The sequence below is a fragment of the Phalacrocorax carbo genome, chromosome 18 (assembly GCF_963921805.1).
Source record: "Phalacrocorax carbo chromosome 18, bPhaCar2.1, whole genome shotgun sequence".
NCBI lineage: Eukaryota > Metazoa > Chordata > Aves > Suliformes > Phalacrocoracidae > Phalacrocorax > Phalacrocorax carbo.
In genome coordinates this window covers 9,469,352-9,484,132 of record NC_087530.1, presented here as the reverse complement: position 1 = coordinate 9,484,132, position 14,781 = coordinate 9,469,352, and the positions used below count along the sequence as shown (strand labels likewise).

The 14,781-nt window shown below is 46.6% G+C and overlaps 1 protein-coding gene across 1 annotated transcript in view; it reads left to right on the top strand.

Moving 5' to 3' along the window:
- PAPPA (pappalysin 1) overlaps window positions 1–14,781 on the top strand; it is a 183,823-nt gene that overhangs the window by 99,424 nt on the left and 69,618 nt on the right. Inside the window, exon 10 of the mRNA XM_009501274.2 lies at window positions 6,654–6,850. Coding sequence (XP_009499569.2) covers window positions 6,654–6,850 — 197 coding nt within the window. The remainder of the gene's footprint in view (window positions 1–6,653; window positions 6,851–14,781) is intronic.

Here is a 14,781-nt window from a genome sequence, read left to right as displayed (position 1 = left end):
CTCACACATTACTCTCTGTGGATCGGAGTGGCTTCCACGGCTGGTCATAGTTCCCTCCTTAGAGCATCCTCTGACTCGACAGCTACTTGCTGTGCTTGGAGGATGGTGCTGAGCACAAACAAGCAGTTTGTTTTCCTTGGTCAATGGCACCACTGGGTTTTTTCTTTTGGGCTCCCAAGCAAGTGGGCCAGGTGTCAAGAAGGGCCACGCCGGCCAGCCTTCTCGTGGTCGTAGCGGTTGCTGCCTTGTGTAACAGAAGCCTCAAGGTTTTCAGTCAAGCAGGCTCCAAGTTTAGCTACTAAATCTATGTAAGTCTGAGGAAATATTGAAGTATTCTCAGCACCGCTTTTCTGATTTATCCAGCCACCCAGGGAGGGAAACAAGATTAGGTGGGAAGAGGACACGTGCTGTAGCGCTTTTATAGCATGCCTGGTTGCCTGGGGTTGGGGGAAGGCCACGCTGGCTCCTGTTGGCTAGCCCCAGAGCAGATAAAGTCTTACTACCCCTGCCAGCCATGGAAAATATCCTTTTGCTTAAGTGACAAAGGCTCATGTTCTTCGAGGTGAAATATCAAATTTCAATGCTGGGCTCTGCAAGGGAGTTGTAACTGTATCTGTCTGCAGCATGCAGATCAATTGCAGAATTATTGTGCTCCGACCGCTATATCACACCGATGAGCCGAGTCACGCCAGACAAAGAACAAGCCCAGGAATGTATTTCCATGAAGCAGCTGAGTTACCAGGGAGCTGCGCTCCGCAAATGCATTACGCCCGCCTGCTCGGTTCAGGAGATGCTCAGACACGATTGTCATATTGTACAGCAAAAAGCCTCCTGCGAGGCCCCTGGATGTTCCGCAGTAGATTGCAACGCTTGCGTTGCCTTCATTTCCAAGGTGTCTGTTTTATTTCATTGAAGGACAATGTCACAATTTATTGATATGCAACTTTATTCGGAAAGGTCTGCCCAAGCTCTGTTTAATGGTTTTCCTCTTTTCAAATCAGAATATCCAGGAAGGAAAATAACTCTCGAATATTTTACTGTAGCAGGAAATATCTCTGTCTCTGGCTTCTTCAATATTAAAGAAGAGATTAGCAGATATCCTGGAAGCAGGCCATGTTATTCACTCTCTTCCCACTGAAGCCAAAGGTAAAACTTCCATAGAAATAAATGGAGCAGGTTCTGCGATCGCTCAGCTGCCGGGTTCATGTGATCTGCGGAGGAATTATTTCTCCTTTTGTGATAGGAACCTCTGGATACGTTTCTTCTCATCTGTGAACATAAACAGAAGTGCTGGAGATACCAATTAAGTGATGCGGTGGTAAAATCACGCTTTTGTAGAAGTTGCTGACTTAGGTGAGCCTGTGATCTGGCCTCCACTGTATCCGAAAAGGCCTGCACGCCTCTGGAGAGACCGTTCAGGGGTTAAAATGTGAAGGTCCCTCTGTTCCAAGAATTTGTTACTCTGAGACAATGCTTCTGCATTTTTGTCCCCCCTTTTCTTCTTTTTTCTTTTTTTTTTTTTTTCTCGGACGAATAGTTATGTGGCATGAGGCTTGTTGTAGTTGGAAACATCCCTAAGTAAACAGCTGAGCTTAAAAATATTCCTTTTTTTTTTTTTGTCTGGCCTTTTAAAAAAATAGTAGTTATTGCACAAAAGAAGACTATGCTGATGCCAATCACTGCCTTCTAGCTGAAAACAGGAAGCCGCCCCGAGTGTCTGTCCCCAGCACTTTGACCATGCTGCTCAGACATTAAAAGCCTCGTTGGAGGATGTGCCCTGTGCTATGAATTGGATCTCTTTATCTCTTTTTTTTTTTTTAATGAGGTGGAAGGCTGCCTACCACAGATAAGTGTATATCCTGCATGTCTGCTTCCTGAGCTCTACCAGACTTCATTCGTTTTGCTAGTGATTTTCTAGCCCGGCTTTGAACAGGTGACTGTGATGGGTTGTTACCTGCTCATCCAGACCTGGTCTAACAGGTGCTTCCCAGGTGCTCCCTAAATCCTCTGCCTTACCTTGTGCATCCTTTCATTTATTAACCTCAGAGGAAGGGTTTGTATTTCAATACAGAAGGCTGCCTTTTGCAACCCTGCTTGGACAGCTTAAGAAGCAAGGAGAAGTGGAGTTTGCAGCATTTTTTGGCTCAACACACAAGAGCCCCAAGATTATTCTGGATCTTGAAGCCCAACTGCAGTAGTAAGCAGACCACGTCTTGGCAATCTGTTTCCCCAACAAATCGCCTTTCTCCATGTTGACGGCTGCCACAGAGCATTCAGGGATTCCCAGATGTCACAGAAATCTTCGCTGAACTGGAGAGTGCCTTTTCCCAAAGCAAGGGCAAGAGAGGGACTTTGGTTTAGCCCCAACATTTTTGTGCCTTCAGTAAGAACTCTGTCACGGAAAAGGAGCTTGGGCTGCGTGAATGAATACATGTTCCAGGAGTTCAGTTCAGGATCCTTCAGCATCTGCTGTCGATCCCCCAGAAATGCTGTCTCCTGCTGCCAGGTGCTACGCCTGCAGACATTTTACTCTTCTAGATCTAAGCTGGATTTCCAGGCAGCTGCTTTTTAATTTTTAAAGTAATTTTTCCTTGAGGACAAAACAGATTCCCTTCATGTTCCCTGTCTCCATATCTCCTTCAAATTTGATTCAACTTTGAAGTGAGGTGTCCACGGTGTCGATGAACGTAGTCCATGATGCAGGCTGTACGTGACAAACACATCGCTATGACCTTCGCCAGGTCTTGGAAGCCTATAGATCTCTGTGGGGACAAAAAATTAGCTCATATTACCACAGCCCTGGATGCATTTCATGTCACGGTGGTTGAGAAGAGAACAGAAAAGGCATTTTGCACCATTATGGAAATAAAGATGTTAGCTACTGCTTCCTAGAAATATGCCACTCCTGACACTGCCCTCCCCGCCTCTGAGCCTGTAGGACTCTACGGATTTAACTGAGCTGTGTTCACACCACTGCGGAAAGGGAAGAATCCTGTTAGTTTTTATTTTGTGAGGGCAATCGTAGGAAGAAACAATCTGGTCGTTCTTCAGTTTGCTCATGAAAATGTAAAGCCTAATGCGTAACCTACCAAACATCCAAGACTGCAGGGAGAATCAGGAGTCAGAGCTGGTGCTCAATACCTGAGGAAGGAAGAGCCTCTGCTTCTCTTTAGCAGCCCACCCAGTGATGCACCACGTTTGGCTGTCATAGGTTGATGCCATCGTCAGTCCCCTCACTGGTGTCTCAGAAGGACTCAAAACAGTCCCCCTTTTTGCCATCAGAGTAGGAAGTTCATGGAGAGGAATAGTCTTCCTCTCTTCTCACCAACGCTCAAGGCGTTGCATGCTTCAGGATGGCATGTCAGTAGTAGGACTTACAGACCTTCCTTAGAAGAAAACTAGGGTTGTAAAGCCACTTTCCCCCATCATTTTTCAAAGCACACAAAAGCAAGCGGGTACCTAATCTCTCAGCTTTTGTGCGAGGTGTCATCGAGCCCGCGAACCCGCGCTGCGATGGAGGGCAGGGTGCTGCGATGCTCCAGGGCCGGCACTGCAGGAGGAGGGCAGGGTGCTGCGATGCTCCAGGGCCGGCACTGCAGGAGGAGGGCAGGGTGCTGCGATGCTCCAGGGCCGGCACTGCAGGAGGAGGGCAGGGTGCTGCGATGCTCCAGGGCCGGCACTGCAGGAGGGCTCATGACAGTGCAGTTCAGTAAGACTTTGTTAATCGTTTCGGCAGCCTCCATTTAATTCAGACATCTCAGCCTCTCCATTCAGTTCCTCCCTCGGGTTTTGCAGGCTCTGAGCAGACAGATTTATTGGGGTCTTAAGCATAATCAGGAACAAATTAGCCTCTGTTAGGATCACACACTGGCCTGGATCACAGCTATTCAAAGGCTGCCTTCCCATCCATGTGAGTATGAATTAAGTCATCGGATTGGAGTAGGGCTTGAGTATTCTTTTATCCCAAACACATGATCTTATCAGAAGCCCATTACGTTTATCATCGCATTAGGAGGGAACATTTGGAGCCAGCGCAGGAGTACGTTGCCATATAAATGTGCTTACTTCAGTGCCTGTCGTGAAAATAAGTCAGTGCTTCAGGAAGGCCAGGGAAACACTGTCTAAACACATATGCCTAAAACTGGGCTGTGAGTTTCTGGGTACGCGTTTGCACCAGTGGGGTGGCTGCGTCGGGGATGTGTAAAGAAAGCATACGTGTGTTTGTGTGTCAAGGCTTCTGTCAGCGTGGGTGTGCGGCAGGACGCACTTGGGTGCTGGTGTTTCACTGTAAGTGTGTAGCTGACTGTGCATATTTTTATAGGCTGAAGGTTGGCACTTTTTAATATGGTAGGTATATTCCTTTCTTTTTTTCCCCTTTTTATAGAAATAAGCCCTTTTCATAAAATGACAGAGAATCTCTTTTTCCAAAAATATGTATTTTCATATGTTTGGGATTTGTTTTTGAGGATTTTTGATTGCTGACCACAGTCTCTCCAGGGCTGAATATTTCTCAGAGATTTCTGCTGAGACTCTCACTCAAACTGGGACATAGTGCTCTGAGGCGGGTGAGCCGCTTAGTTTTATCCTACTGTTCTTGGGTACAGTGGAGACCTGGCCTATGCTTTGATCATCTCTGCAGCGAGGGGAGCTGAACAAGACGTGCAGAAGTGTAAGGTGAAGGAACCGAGAGTTTGGCTCCATGGCCATCCCAGTTACATGCTCGCTCTGCCCCTTCCTTGAGCTGGCCAGGCCTCTCCCAGGGATGAACGAGCCACAGTGGCGTAGCACTGTGCCAGCATTAATAAGCCCTGCAAAGAAACAAGGTATGTTATAGAGGGATGTCCAGTCCGGGGCTCTCAGGGCACGTACGCTTCATGAGCAGTTCAAGCACACGTTCCCAGCTGCGCCACTATAGGAGGAGGAGTAGCAGGGCCCTGCTGGCATCAGGGCTGTTGGGCAATCCGGCTGTGGGAGGAGGCAAGGCAGCTGGGCGCTGGGGCCAGCGCTGCTGGGCTGCCTTAGGGCCCATCTGCACATCCACCCAAGCCCCCTCCCACCGTGGAGTAATGGGACACCCCAGGGAGCCATTGTCATCTTTTGTCTGTGAAGCACTCTCCCAAGCGCTCCGAGCTCTTCGAGGTGTGTGGTATATGTTTGGTGGCTCCCAGCCATATGAAGATTTTAAGATGTGACACGTAGGGTCAAGAAGTTTGGCCACCCTGGGAATATTCGCTCCGACGCAGGGCTGTGCTCATACAGCTGAACGGCTTCCAGCTTCGTGCTGGCTCCTTTTGGCCAGCTCGCAGTACCGGCCCCGCAAATACACAGTTCCCCATGCTTGCCCACGTACGCAAGTTGGCTGCGGAGGTTGTGCTGAAATGAAACCGTAATGACATACTTCCCTGATAGACTTCTCTGTTCTTTCAAACTCACACTCTCTTAAGGACCTGGAATTTTGCACAGGGGATTGGGAGGAAGGGAGGGGAAAAGGAGTGAAAGTCATTAAATAATTGAATTGCAATAAACTGATTTTTTTTCTGGCTCATGATGGTATTTCACTGTGTAAACTAGGAGGAAAAATAAACAGGGGATTTAGTAGTTTGGAAATAACTCAAAATTGAGCAGCCGTTGGATTTTCTGACACCTAGCTTGAGATAGTCCAATGCTACCGACAGGACTCTCCTTAGGGATCGTTTCCATCAGTCCAGCTAGCAGCTCTGGCTAATTTCCTACCGTTTTTTCAGCAGGCTTATTTGCCAGACAAAAATACAACAGGCTGTCAGAACTGGATACCTCTGGGGACTGGCAATGATAATACAATACAAAATAGGATACCAACAGGTCAAAGGTTTCCATTTCACAGAGTACTCTAATGACTGAAAGTCATTATTGCTATGCAGTCTGTTTGAAAAGAGTAGATGGATCTTAGTTCAGTTTTTAATGGGCCAGTGTTACAGAAACAACCTCAAAAATTTGGCATCTTTGTTGGCAGTCTCATTAGAGAAGCCACAGAATAAATGGACAAGGATAATAAAGTCTCCTGCTGCGTTTGATCCTTTCAGGTCAAATCTGAGTCACGTTGGTTGAAGCCGTGTGTGTATGTGGCAAGCTTACCTTCACACTAGGTACACTTTATCTGCTCTTTGGATAAACAGATCTGTTTGGCCTTTTGGTCGCTGCAACTGTGGACCTGGCAGTTTTCGCCATCCCTAAATTCCCAGTTGCTGCCTTTGTTGTTGTTTTGCAGATATTTTTTAAAAACAAAAAGGGAAACATTGTAGACCAGACCCTTGGTTGGCATTTTTCCATCCCAGTTGATGGAATTACGCCAACACCCGCATTGTCTCTCTATGTATTTCCTATCTCTGCTTTCTTCTGTCTCCATCCTTTTAAATGGAGAAAGATGCAAGTAAGCAGAAACACCCTTACATTAGGAAGAATCTTGGGGGAATTGCCCAGTACAAAAGTTGACTATTGTTGCTTGGCTTTCTAAAAATCACCTTGCTATTGCCTAGAAGTGGCCAGCGCTTTCACTTCCCAGTGACCTGGTCCAGCAGATACACGACCACTGACGTTATCAGGTCCTAGCGACTAAATTGCAGACGTGTGTACCCAGCCCTTTGTGATTTCTATTCTCTGCTTTCTCCTGGCAGATGAACCCAGCAGGTGCTATTTTCACGACGGTGATGGAGTATGTGAGGAATTTGAGCAAATGACCAGCATCAAAGACTGTGGCGTTTACACTCCCAAAGGCTTCCTCGATCAGTGGGCTTCCAATGTCTCTGTCTCACATCACAGTGACCAGCAGTGTCCAGGATGGGTGGTCATCGGTCAGCCAGCAGCAACCCAGGTAAGGAAAGCATTCTCCCTTTCCTGTCCTGGGAAGTGATGTCCAGCAAGGAGCAACATTCGTGAGCGTAGCCAGATGGTCAGCGTTCATGTGCGGTGTTACCCCTGCCTGGTAACTTGCTGCTTCACCAAGGAAGGCCCCTGACAGCAGTTTCCCTCTTTCTGAGCCTGACTAGTAGTGAGGGGTTGAAATTCAATTCCGATCATCCAACTAACAACTGGCTGAATTTGGGGCCTGCTTGACTCAGTAAGCTGTGTAGGAGTCACCTCGACTAACCAGCATCACCTAAAAGACTAGAGAGACTCTCTGCAGCTAGCACAGGGTACTCTCTTGTGGCGATGAGTTCTGAACGCTAATGCCAAATAATACAAAAGAGCGTTCTTTCTTTTTTAATAGTTTTGTGTTTTCTGTCTCCCAGTTTCATAAAAGCACCCTATTGTTCTATTCTGAGAAAGGTCCCGTCCATTCCCAAAGCCATTCATTAGCTTTAACCCCCTTCTTACATGTCTCCTTTGTAACATAAATAGTTCCAGTTACCATAACTTTACCTTTTGTCTCCCTGAGAGAATTAGATCCAAATGAGTTCAAAAAGACGTTAAATGAATTCCTGGAAAACAGAGCTGTACACGATGCAGATGCAACAGTCCAGAGGCAGCCTGACTCAGGAAAGCCCACATTGCTTGTTGTTGGTTTTTTAGAGGATACAGCAGAGAAAGAACCATCATATATAAGAGCTGCTTCATATATTTGTCCTTCAGCATCCACTGTTGTCCCTTGCTAGATGCAGAGCAGTGGATTAGGTGGACTTTTGGTTTGATGCAGCCAAGTTGTTCTTACAGTCTAATTATCTGGGAGGTGTACTGAGTGGGCAGTGCAGAGAGGAATCCCGTGTCACAGATATGACAAGCAGATTTCTTTGTGAATAGTAAACGCTAAGCATTTCCAGTTGGCTTGCAAGAGAAAACATCTTTATCCAAGAGACTTGGCCTTGTTCACATTGCACAAGTCTGTAACAAATTAATGACCAGGTCAGTTTTTAAATGCACAAAGCGTGGTTAGCTGGCATAGTACCAAGACAGAATCCCAAGCCCAGCATTGCCTTTTTGTCATGGTCTCATTTATTATTTCACACTGTAAAAGGAACTTTCCTCTGGACCCCTGTCAGTGCCTTCGTAACTTCTTTCTCGTTCGAGCTCCCTGTGCTGTAGTACAGTTTGGAGCCCGCCGTCTCCCGGTCAGGTGCTGCTCTATGTGCGTGTCCCCAGGCACTCTGTCCCCATGCAGCCGCTGCCCTGATTTTCTCCTAATGCACCGGTAGAAACAGAGCCACGCCACGCCGTAGGTAACATATGGTCCTGGGGTGGAAAAAACACCATCACACGCACACACAGCAGAAAGCCCCGATGTGTAGCCACAGCTCAGGCATGTTTGTTGTACCCAGATGAGATGAAGTTGTCACAGCCTTGTTAAAAAAAAATAACAAAGGGGAAAAAAAGCTGTTGTATCTATAGGCAGAGCACTAGCATATCACACACTGGCAGAGTGAATGGGAACATGCCTCCTGTTATTGCCTGGCCCCTGGGGAGATAACAGTGTGCTATTTACTTCCAGCAAAAGGAATTTTTGCTTTAGCTCAGCTGGTCCTATTACACCAGTTTGAGTGCATGGGGTTCACTGACCTTTTTAATCGTATATGTTGAGAAAGTCTTTGTTTTCCCCAGGAACAAGACAGCCTCATCGGCTTGTGAAAGCACCTGACTTGTCACTCTGGAGAGGTTAGGTGGGGCAGCAGGTCATCAGTCTGTTAGTTAGCGGAGATGAAAATTAACCTAACATCTCCTCTAATCACTGCATGTAATGATCACGGGTGTGTAAACAAGTTTGGCTTCATTATCTGCACAACCATTGAGCCCTAGGGGTTTTTTGTATTGATGAAAGGAGCACCTTTCCTCACCCAGATATCTTTCAGAGTAGGTTGTGTGCTTGCTGGTGTTGTGCAAACTTTCCGTGTTGTTGCTGGGTAGTTTCCTGATTAATCAGAGTGGCATTTGTGTTGGCTTCTCATCAGGAATGCCATGAAAGATATGTTTGAGTGCAGTGCACAGCAATATACACAATACATAAGCTGCCTGTTTGTTAGCCATCCCCGTTTCTTGTAATTGCCCCCGTGTTCTCAAGGTACTTAAAAGCGTTTTAAGCATGTCCTTGGTGACTTAAGATATTTCTCATCCTCAGATATCTCAGCACCTGTTTCTCTGCATGACTGTCGTAGTTTTGCCTAGGCTGTTTCTGAGGAGTAAGCATCGCAGGTTGGTTTGTTGTTGTGGTATTTCTCAGCAATATCTGCCTGCGTGCACTTGTTTACTCTTGGAGGATTGTTTGTGAGCGCAAGCCGGAGCCCACTTACTTGTTATAGTGGGGTTGCTTCTGCGGACTGACCGCCCCACACCTGTTTGCCCAGTTCACCTAAGTCGTCACCCGTTTTCGCAGAATTGGTTGTTCCTTAGAAGTAGGGTGCCCGCACTTGCCTATTATTTTGAGATGGATCTTACATGCCGGTTCCTTACTTGTTAGTATGAGGCTGCTGAATGGCAACATACTAAGCAAGGAAAAAAAGTTCACAGTATAAGGTTTGTTTTGAACAACAAAATGCTTACAAAGAACGACACAGTCTTGGCGAAGAGATACACATTTGAAAAATGGAAAGGTCAAACAGCCCCCCGCCTTTAAACAATCGCCCTTTCTGCAGAAGCAAGACTGATAGACAGCCACTTCTACTTTCCTGGCAGCCACTCTTCAGTGCTGATTAAGAAATATTCTCAGTACTGACAGCATCATATTTAGAGCCAAAGAGGACCAGTCAGCAACATTGCACCAGCACAGAAATGCGAGCACCGGTGCAGGGTATTTTTACAGTCTGATTTCTAATCTGGCATCCTCCGCAGATCTTGAAGCAGACGCTGCTCAGTACCTGTTGTCGACTGCAGGAAGAATTCAGCAATAAGGGCTTTGCACACTCTTGGGCTGCTCTTTTCCCTACAGTTCTTGCTGTGAGTTTGTAAACAGCCTCTCCTTGCCATCCACTGTGTGTGAAATATTATCAGTGTTGATGTACTGGTTGTGTGGGGTTTTCTACAGCACTGTTTATTTCTCGGGGCCTTTCTTGTGCTAACAATTATTGATGCTAGCATTAAGTCATCAGCTGATGTATGCTGGCAAAGACTACAAAAGGCAGTAGCGCTGGGCAGATTTATACTAGCTGAAGGACAGATCCAGTAGGCATAAACAGACAAAGGGTGCTCCGGCTGATCTGTTTTGTGAGTAGCTGCAATTTTTTCTGTATCGGAAGTCCCCAGGGACTTATTTCCCTGACCAGTCTGTACCCACCTAGGGTCAACCTCCTTGTTACCAGCCAGAGGGGGTAGGACATGGCCTCCTGACACCAAGTCAAGCACACCTAGGCTTGACAACGCCTGAGTTTAAAAAGCCAACTCATGGTTTACCCAGACAGTCCCTATTTTATCATCACTGGTGAAACTGCATCAGTAAGGAGTAGGCCCATGCAGTGTGGATTAGGTGACCATAAAAGGTTGGCTGTCTGGTAGGGTTCAAGAAATCTGGGTCTTGCATTGACCTTAGTCAACTCGATGTCCATGCTGTCATTGCACACCAATTTTGTTTTGCCACAGTTTACACTGGGTTGAGTGCATTGGCTTATATGTTAGTCTCCCTTTCTAGAGTAGGTTGTACTGAGCATGAAGGATTTGGATATTTTGCTAAAATGTCTTTTCTATACAGATGTGCCTTTGGAGGAAGCCTCTGACAGGCCTGTTTCAGGAGGGTTGCTCCAAGGCCTGGGCAAGAGGAGCAGAGGCAGATGGGTGCAGACCAACCATGGGAGGCTGGAGATGCCATGTCTCCTTTCCTCTTGCTGGTCCTGCTTTTGGAGAATTGATTCATCTGCATTCCTTTGGCCTTTATAATAGAGAATGATAAAAGGGGGTTAATAGATATAGATCCATATAGGTGGCTTATTGTTAACTTTGTTACTCTTGTCATGACGATGCGCGCTCAGGACTTGGAAGCTGGTCTGTGTTGGTGATTTAGAGGGCCAGTCCCCCAGTAGCTATGACTTCCATTGCATTTCCTCCCAGTTGTGCAGAAGTTGTTTAGACCAAGTAACCATATATACACAGATATATATATGATTGTGGGTTTTTTCCCTATGCCGTTGTCCAAGCCTCATTTTCCCCTGTACAGAAAAAGCCGTGCAGCTCAGGCACAGTTAACTGAAAGGGGACTCTTTCCCGAGGCTGCTGGGCACAGACAGATCCTGGGATTCGTTTTCATTCCCGGACAGACGAACACACCCTGTTCTCCTCTGGGTACCCCACAGGGGCTGCTATGGAGTAACAAGTTGTGGAAGAGGATTCTTATTACATCTTTCCCACAGAGGCCCCCTCCTGTCCCTATTACAGTTCCCACAATTGCACTCATCCAGACTCACTGCAACAAACCTATTCGTCCACCAGCAGCAGAAAGATGTCTAGAATTGCAGTATGTCTGAAATTGCCCACAAAAGGGGAAGACAGGAGCACAAAAATATCCTGAATACTAGAAGAAAGAACGTGGTAGAGCAAGGGCTCCAAGAGTGGTAAGAAAATACCGTAACAAAACTGAAAAGAAGGATAATGAAGTTCTCTGCCACGCAGTTTTATTCTGTCTAATAAATATAACACTGAAGATAATTCCCCAAAGATCCAGTAAAGCTAACAAATAGAGTAATCTTGAACAGGAGTGGGAAGAGAGGAAACCTGCAACTTTTAATGGAGAAGCCATTCCTTTCCTTTGGGGTGATCTTGCTGAGAAGAGGGAGGGTGTCTGTCTGTCGGCTCTGCAAGTGGCCGTTTTTGAACTTCCCAATTCACAGCCAAGTCCTGTTGCTCTTCAACGGTAAGAGTTTTATTGTGGTTGGAGGGATAAAAAACCCGCCATTTTTAATAAGATGATTTGCTTTGCAAATGTCTTTGTTATTTATAGCCGAGCCAGGCTTTGAACCACTAATCTCTGGAGGTTGAAGGCAGAATCCCACTTAGAAAAACCATAATGGAGGAACCATGAGTGATCAGAGACCATTTCTGGAAAAAGATGAACTGGACACTGTGCACAGGCTGTCGCAAGAGGAATGTAGGTTTGCTGTACGCATTTGAGCTCATTTCCAGGACTGGCTGATCCACCAAAAGGCTTTGGCTTAGGTTACAGAGTCTCCAAGTCTAAAGTTAGTTCAAGGGGGTCCAAAACAATGTCTTTATTTCAGGCCTTCCCCTGGATGCTACAGACCAGCCAATTTGGTCTTTTGCCTGAAGGCTGGAGAGTTGCATCACAAGCCTGGCCCTGACCATCAGGCAAATTCAGGCTGGAATGCTCCTTCCTTGGATTAAGTGATGATATTTTTCATGTTTTTTCGATGTACAGGGATTAATTAAGGTTTATCACAGCCACACTGTTTGGATTCTGTTTCTTTTAATAGAGGTGGAAACCAGAGCACAGAAGGGTAAAGCTACTGCTGAGGATTAAACCTCAGTATCCTTCAGACATGTTGCAGTCACCGGGATATTGAGCCTCGACCTCCCCAAGACTAGGAAGTTCAAGACGTCTTGAAAGGAAAATGTTTGTATCTTGGATAAAAAGGAAACTGTTCAAGGCCTGCTCAGAGTCGCTGTCTGGGAGCAGAGACCTGGAAGGGCTTTGGGGGTCATTAAATCTGCATTTTTAGCTCTGTCAGGCACCACACATCATCCCATTTGTGAATTAACCAGTCTTCATCCTAGCACAGTTTGGCTGTGTGTTTCCAGTACAAAAGGAGTGGAAAACTGTCCCACTAACTCCTTGCCTTAATGGCCAGAAATCTTGTTTCCCACCTGTGTTGCTGGGAAAGCTGGATTTTGCAGCCTTTCTGCCAAAGGAACTCCACCGGTCCTTATTCGCATGTTTGCATTGCTGCTTCGCCTCGTTGGAGGAGGTGGTCCCTGCGAAGGGCCCACGCCAAGGTGAGGGATGCTACAAAGATGTGTGCTAACATCAGTGTCATGGCTTCTGCTCAGGAATGATCTCAGTGTTCTGGGGTGGTCTCTGAAGAAAAATAAAATAAGAAATGGGATTTCTAGGTAGGCTGGCTTGAAAAAGGCTCAGTTGCAGAGAGGTGGCTGAGAAAGAGAGGTGGCTTAAAGTCGATCCAGAGCTGGCTGGAGAAAAGGGGATGCTGCCCATCACCTGGCTGCCTGCTCCCTGCTAGGACAGACAGCGATTCCCTCCCTCTCACCCCTCCGTCCCCATGTCTAGCAGTGCTGCTCTGCTCCTGGCAGTAGGAAACCAGCAGACCCCATGGCTGATGTCGTAGCCTCTGGCTGATCTGTGTGAGGGGAGGACAGAGAGAACACAATGAGATGTCAGAGGAGATTCCAAGCAATTTTGCCAAACACTCAAGGGATATTTTTTTCTTTCCACTCCCTTCCCCCCTTAGTTTTTAGAATAATTTTTCAAGAGCACATATGCAAGTCATCTAAGGGAAACAGAACAGTGAGTACCAGGGGCTGGTACACTGTGTTCCCTTTGTGTACTGTACAGAAAATAGATAAAAGAAACAAAGGATGATGCAGAGAGCAAAGCAGCCATCAGTACTCTCAGAGAGGTTCAATCTGACCTTTTCAGAGATGAAGGTCAAACCAAAAATCCTCAGGTGCCGGAAATTGGTCCCGTCTTCCTAGGACCAGGAAACATTTACCACTAACGAAACGAGAGCAGAATTCCATGCCATTTGTTGTTGCTAGAGGCGACAAGAGAGGCAAGAAAGGAATATTGTCTTGGATAATAATGATTATGTGCTTCTTTAGGAAGTAACTTACCATTTTATGATCATATCTGCTGTACACCCAGCCACCCAGCCACCTACCCAGATTACGCACGGAAATACAAAACAGTTTGGACCCCCCTGGCACCAGCGACCTTGAAAGCCAGACCCCTCAACAGCAGCGGTGCTCGTTAGCGTGCACTCTTCTGAAAGGAGACCCCCCTCCTCGGCCCTTGCCCCTCAACCTGCCAGTCCCTCCGTCTGCTGCTGCTGCTCACGAGCCTTTAGATGCAGAGCATGTCCAGCCGTAAGCGTGGGATAGCGCTCCTGCATCCCATCCGGGTTGTTTGTCTTGGGTCCCTCTCCATTCAGAGCAGAATGATTTTGCATAAATGCATCGACACGTCTGCTTTGTTCATGCGTGAAGGGTCCTCAGCATTTCTCATCCCACCCCCGCCCTGGCCGTCTTCTCCCTACCCCCCTGGCATGTAGCTTCACCAGCTTTTGCGTGATTTCCCTGTACAACAGCGAATAAACCTGCCTGAAGCATTGCCAGTCAGTCAAGCGCAGTTAAAAATACCCAGTCGATTATTTTGGATAGAATTAAAACAAATGATTGGAAGGAGAGGACGGAAAAGGGTGCAAGAGCAAAGCCGTAATGGCCTTTACTATGTAATTTGGTTTCATGTTCTGCACAAGAAAACATGTAAAATATGTAAACAGAGCTCTCCAGGATTCTAATGTAGCTACAAAGCCACAGATATACAGGCAGGCAGGGTGCTATTCTTCAGCAGAACGGAATGCCATCCCCAAAACCACACGATCATTTCTTTAAGCCTGAAAGTAAACTTTCTCATGCCAGGAGTGGAGAATTTATTTTTTCTTTTAAATGAAGGATTGTCTGCACTACTTGTTCAGAGAACTGTAGGCATTTTAGCCCACATTGTCATAAGAGACCTCGTATTTTGAATGCCAATGAATTCTAGGGTGTTCATCTTCAGATGTCTCTAAAAGGCATCGTTTTTGGAGGGTGGTGCTTACCCAGCGCTGTCCTGAAGGTCTCTCAAGTCAACCCCTCTCC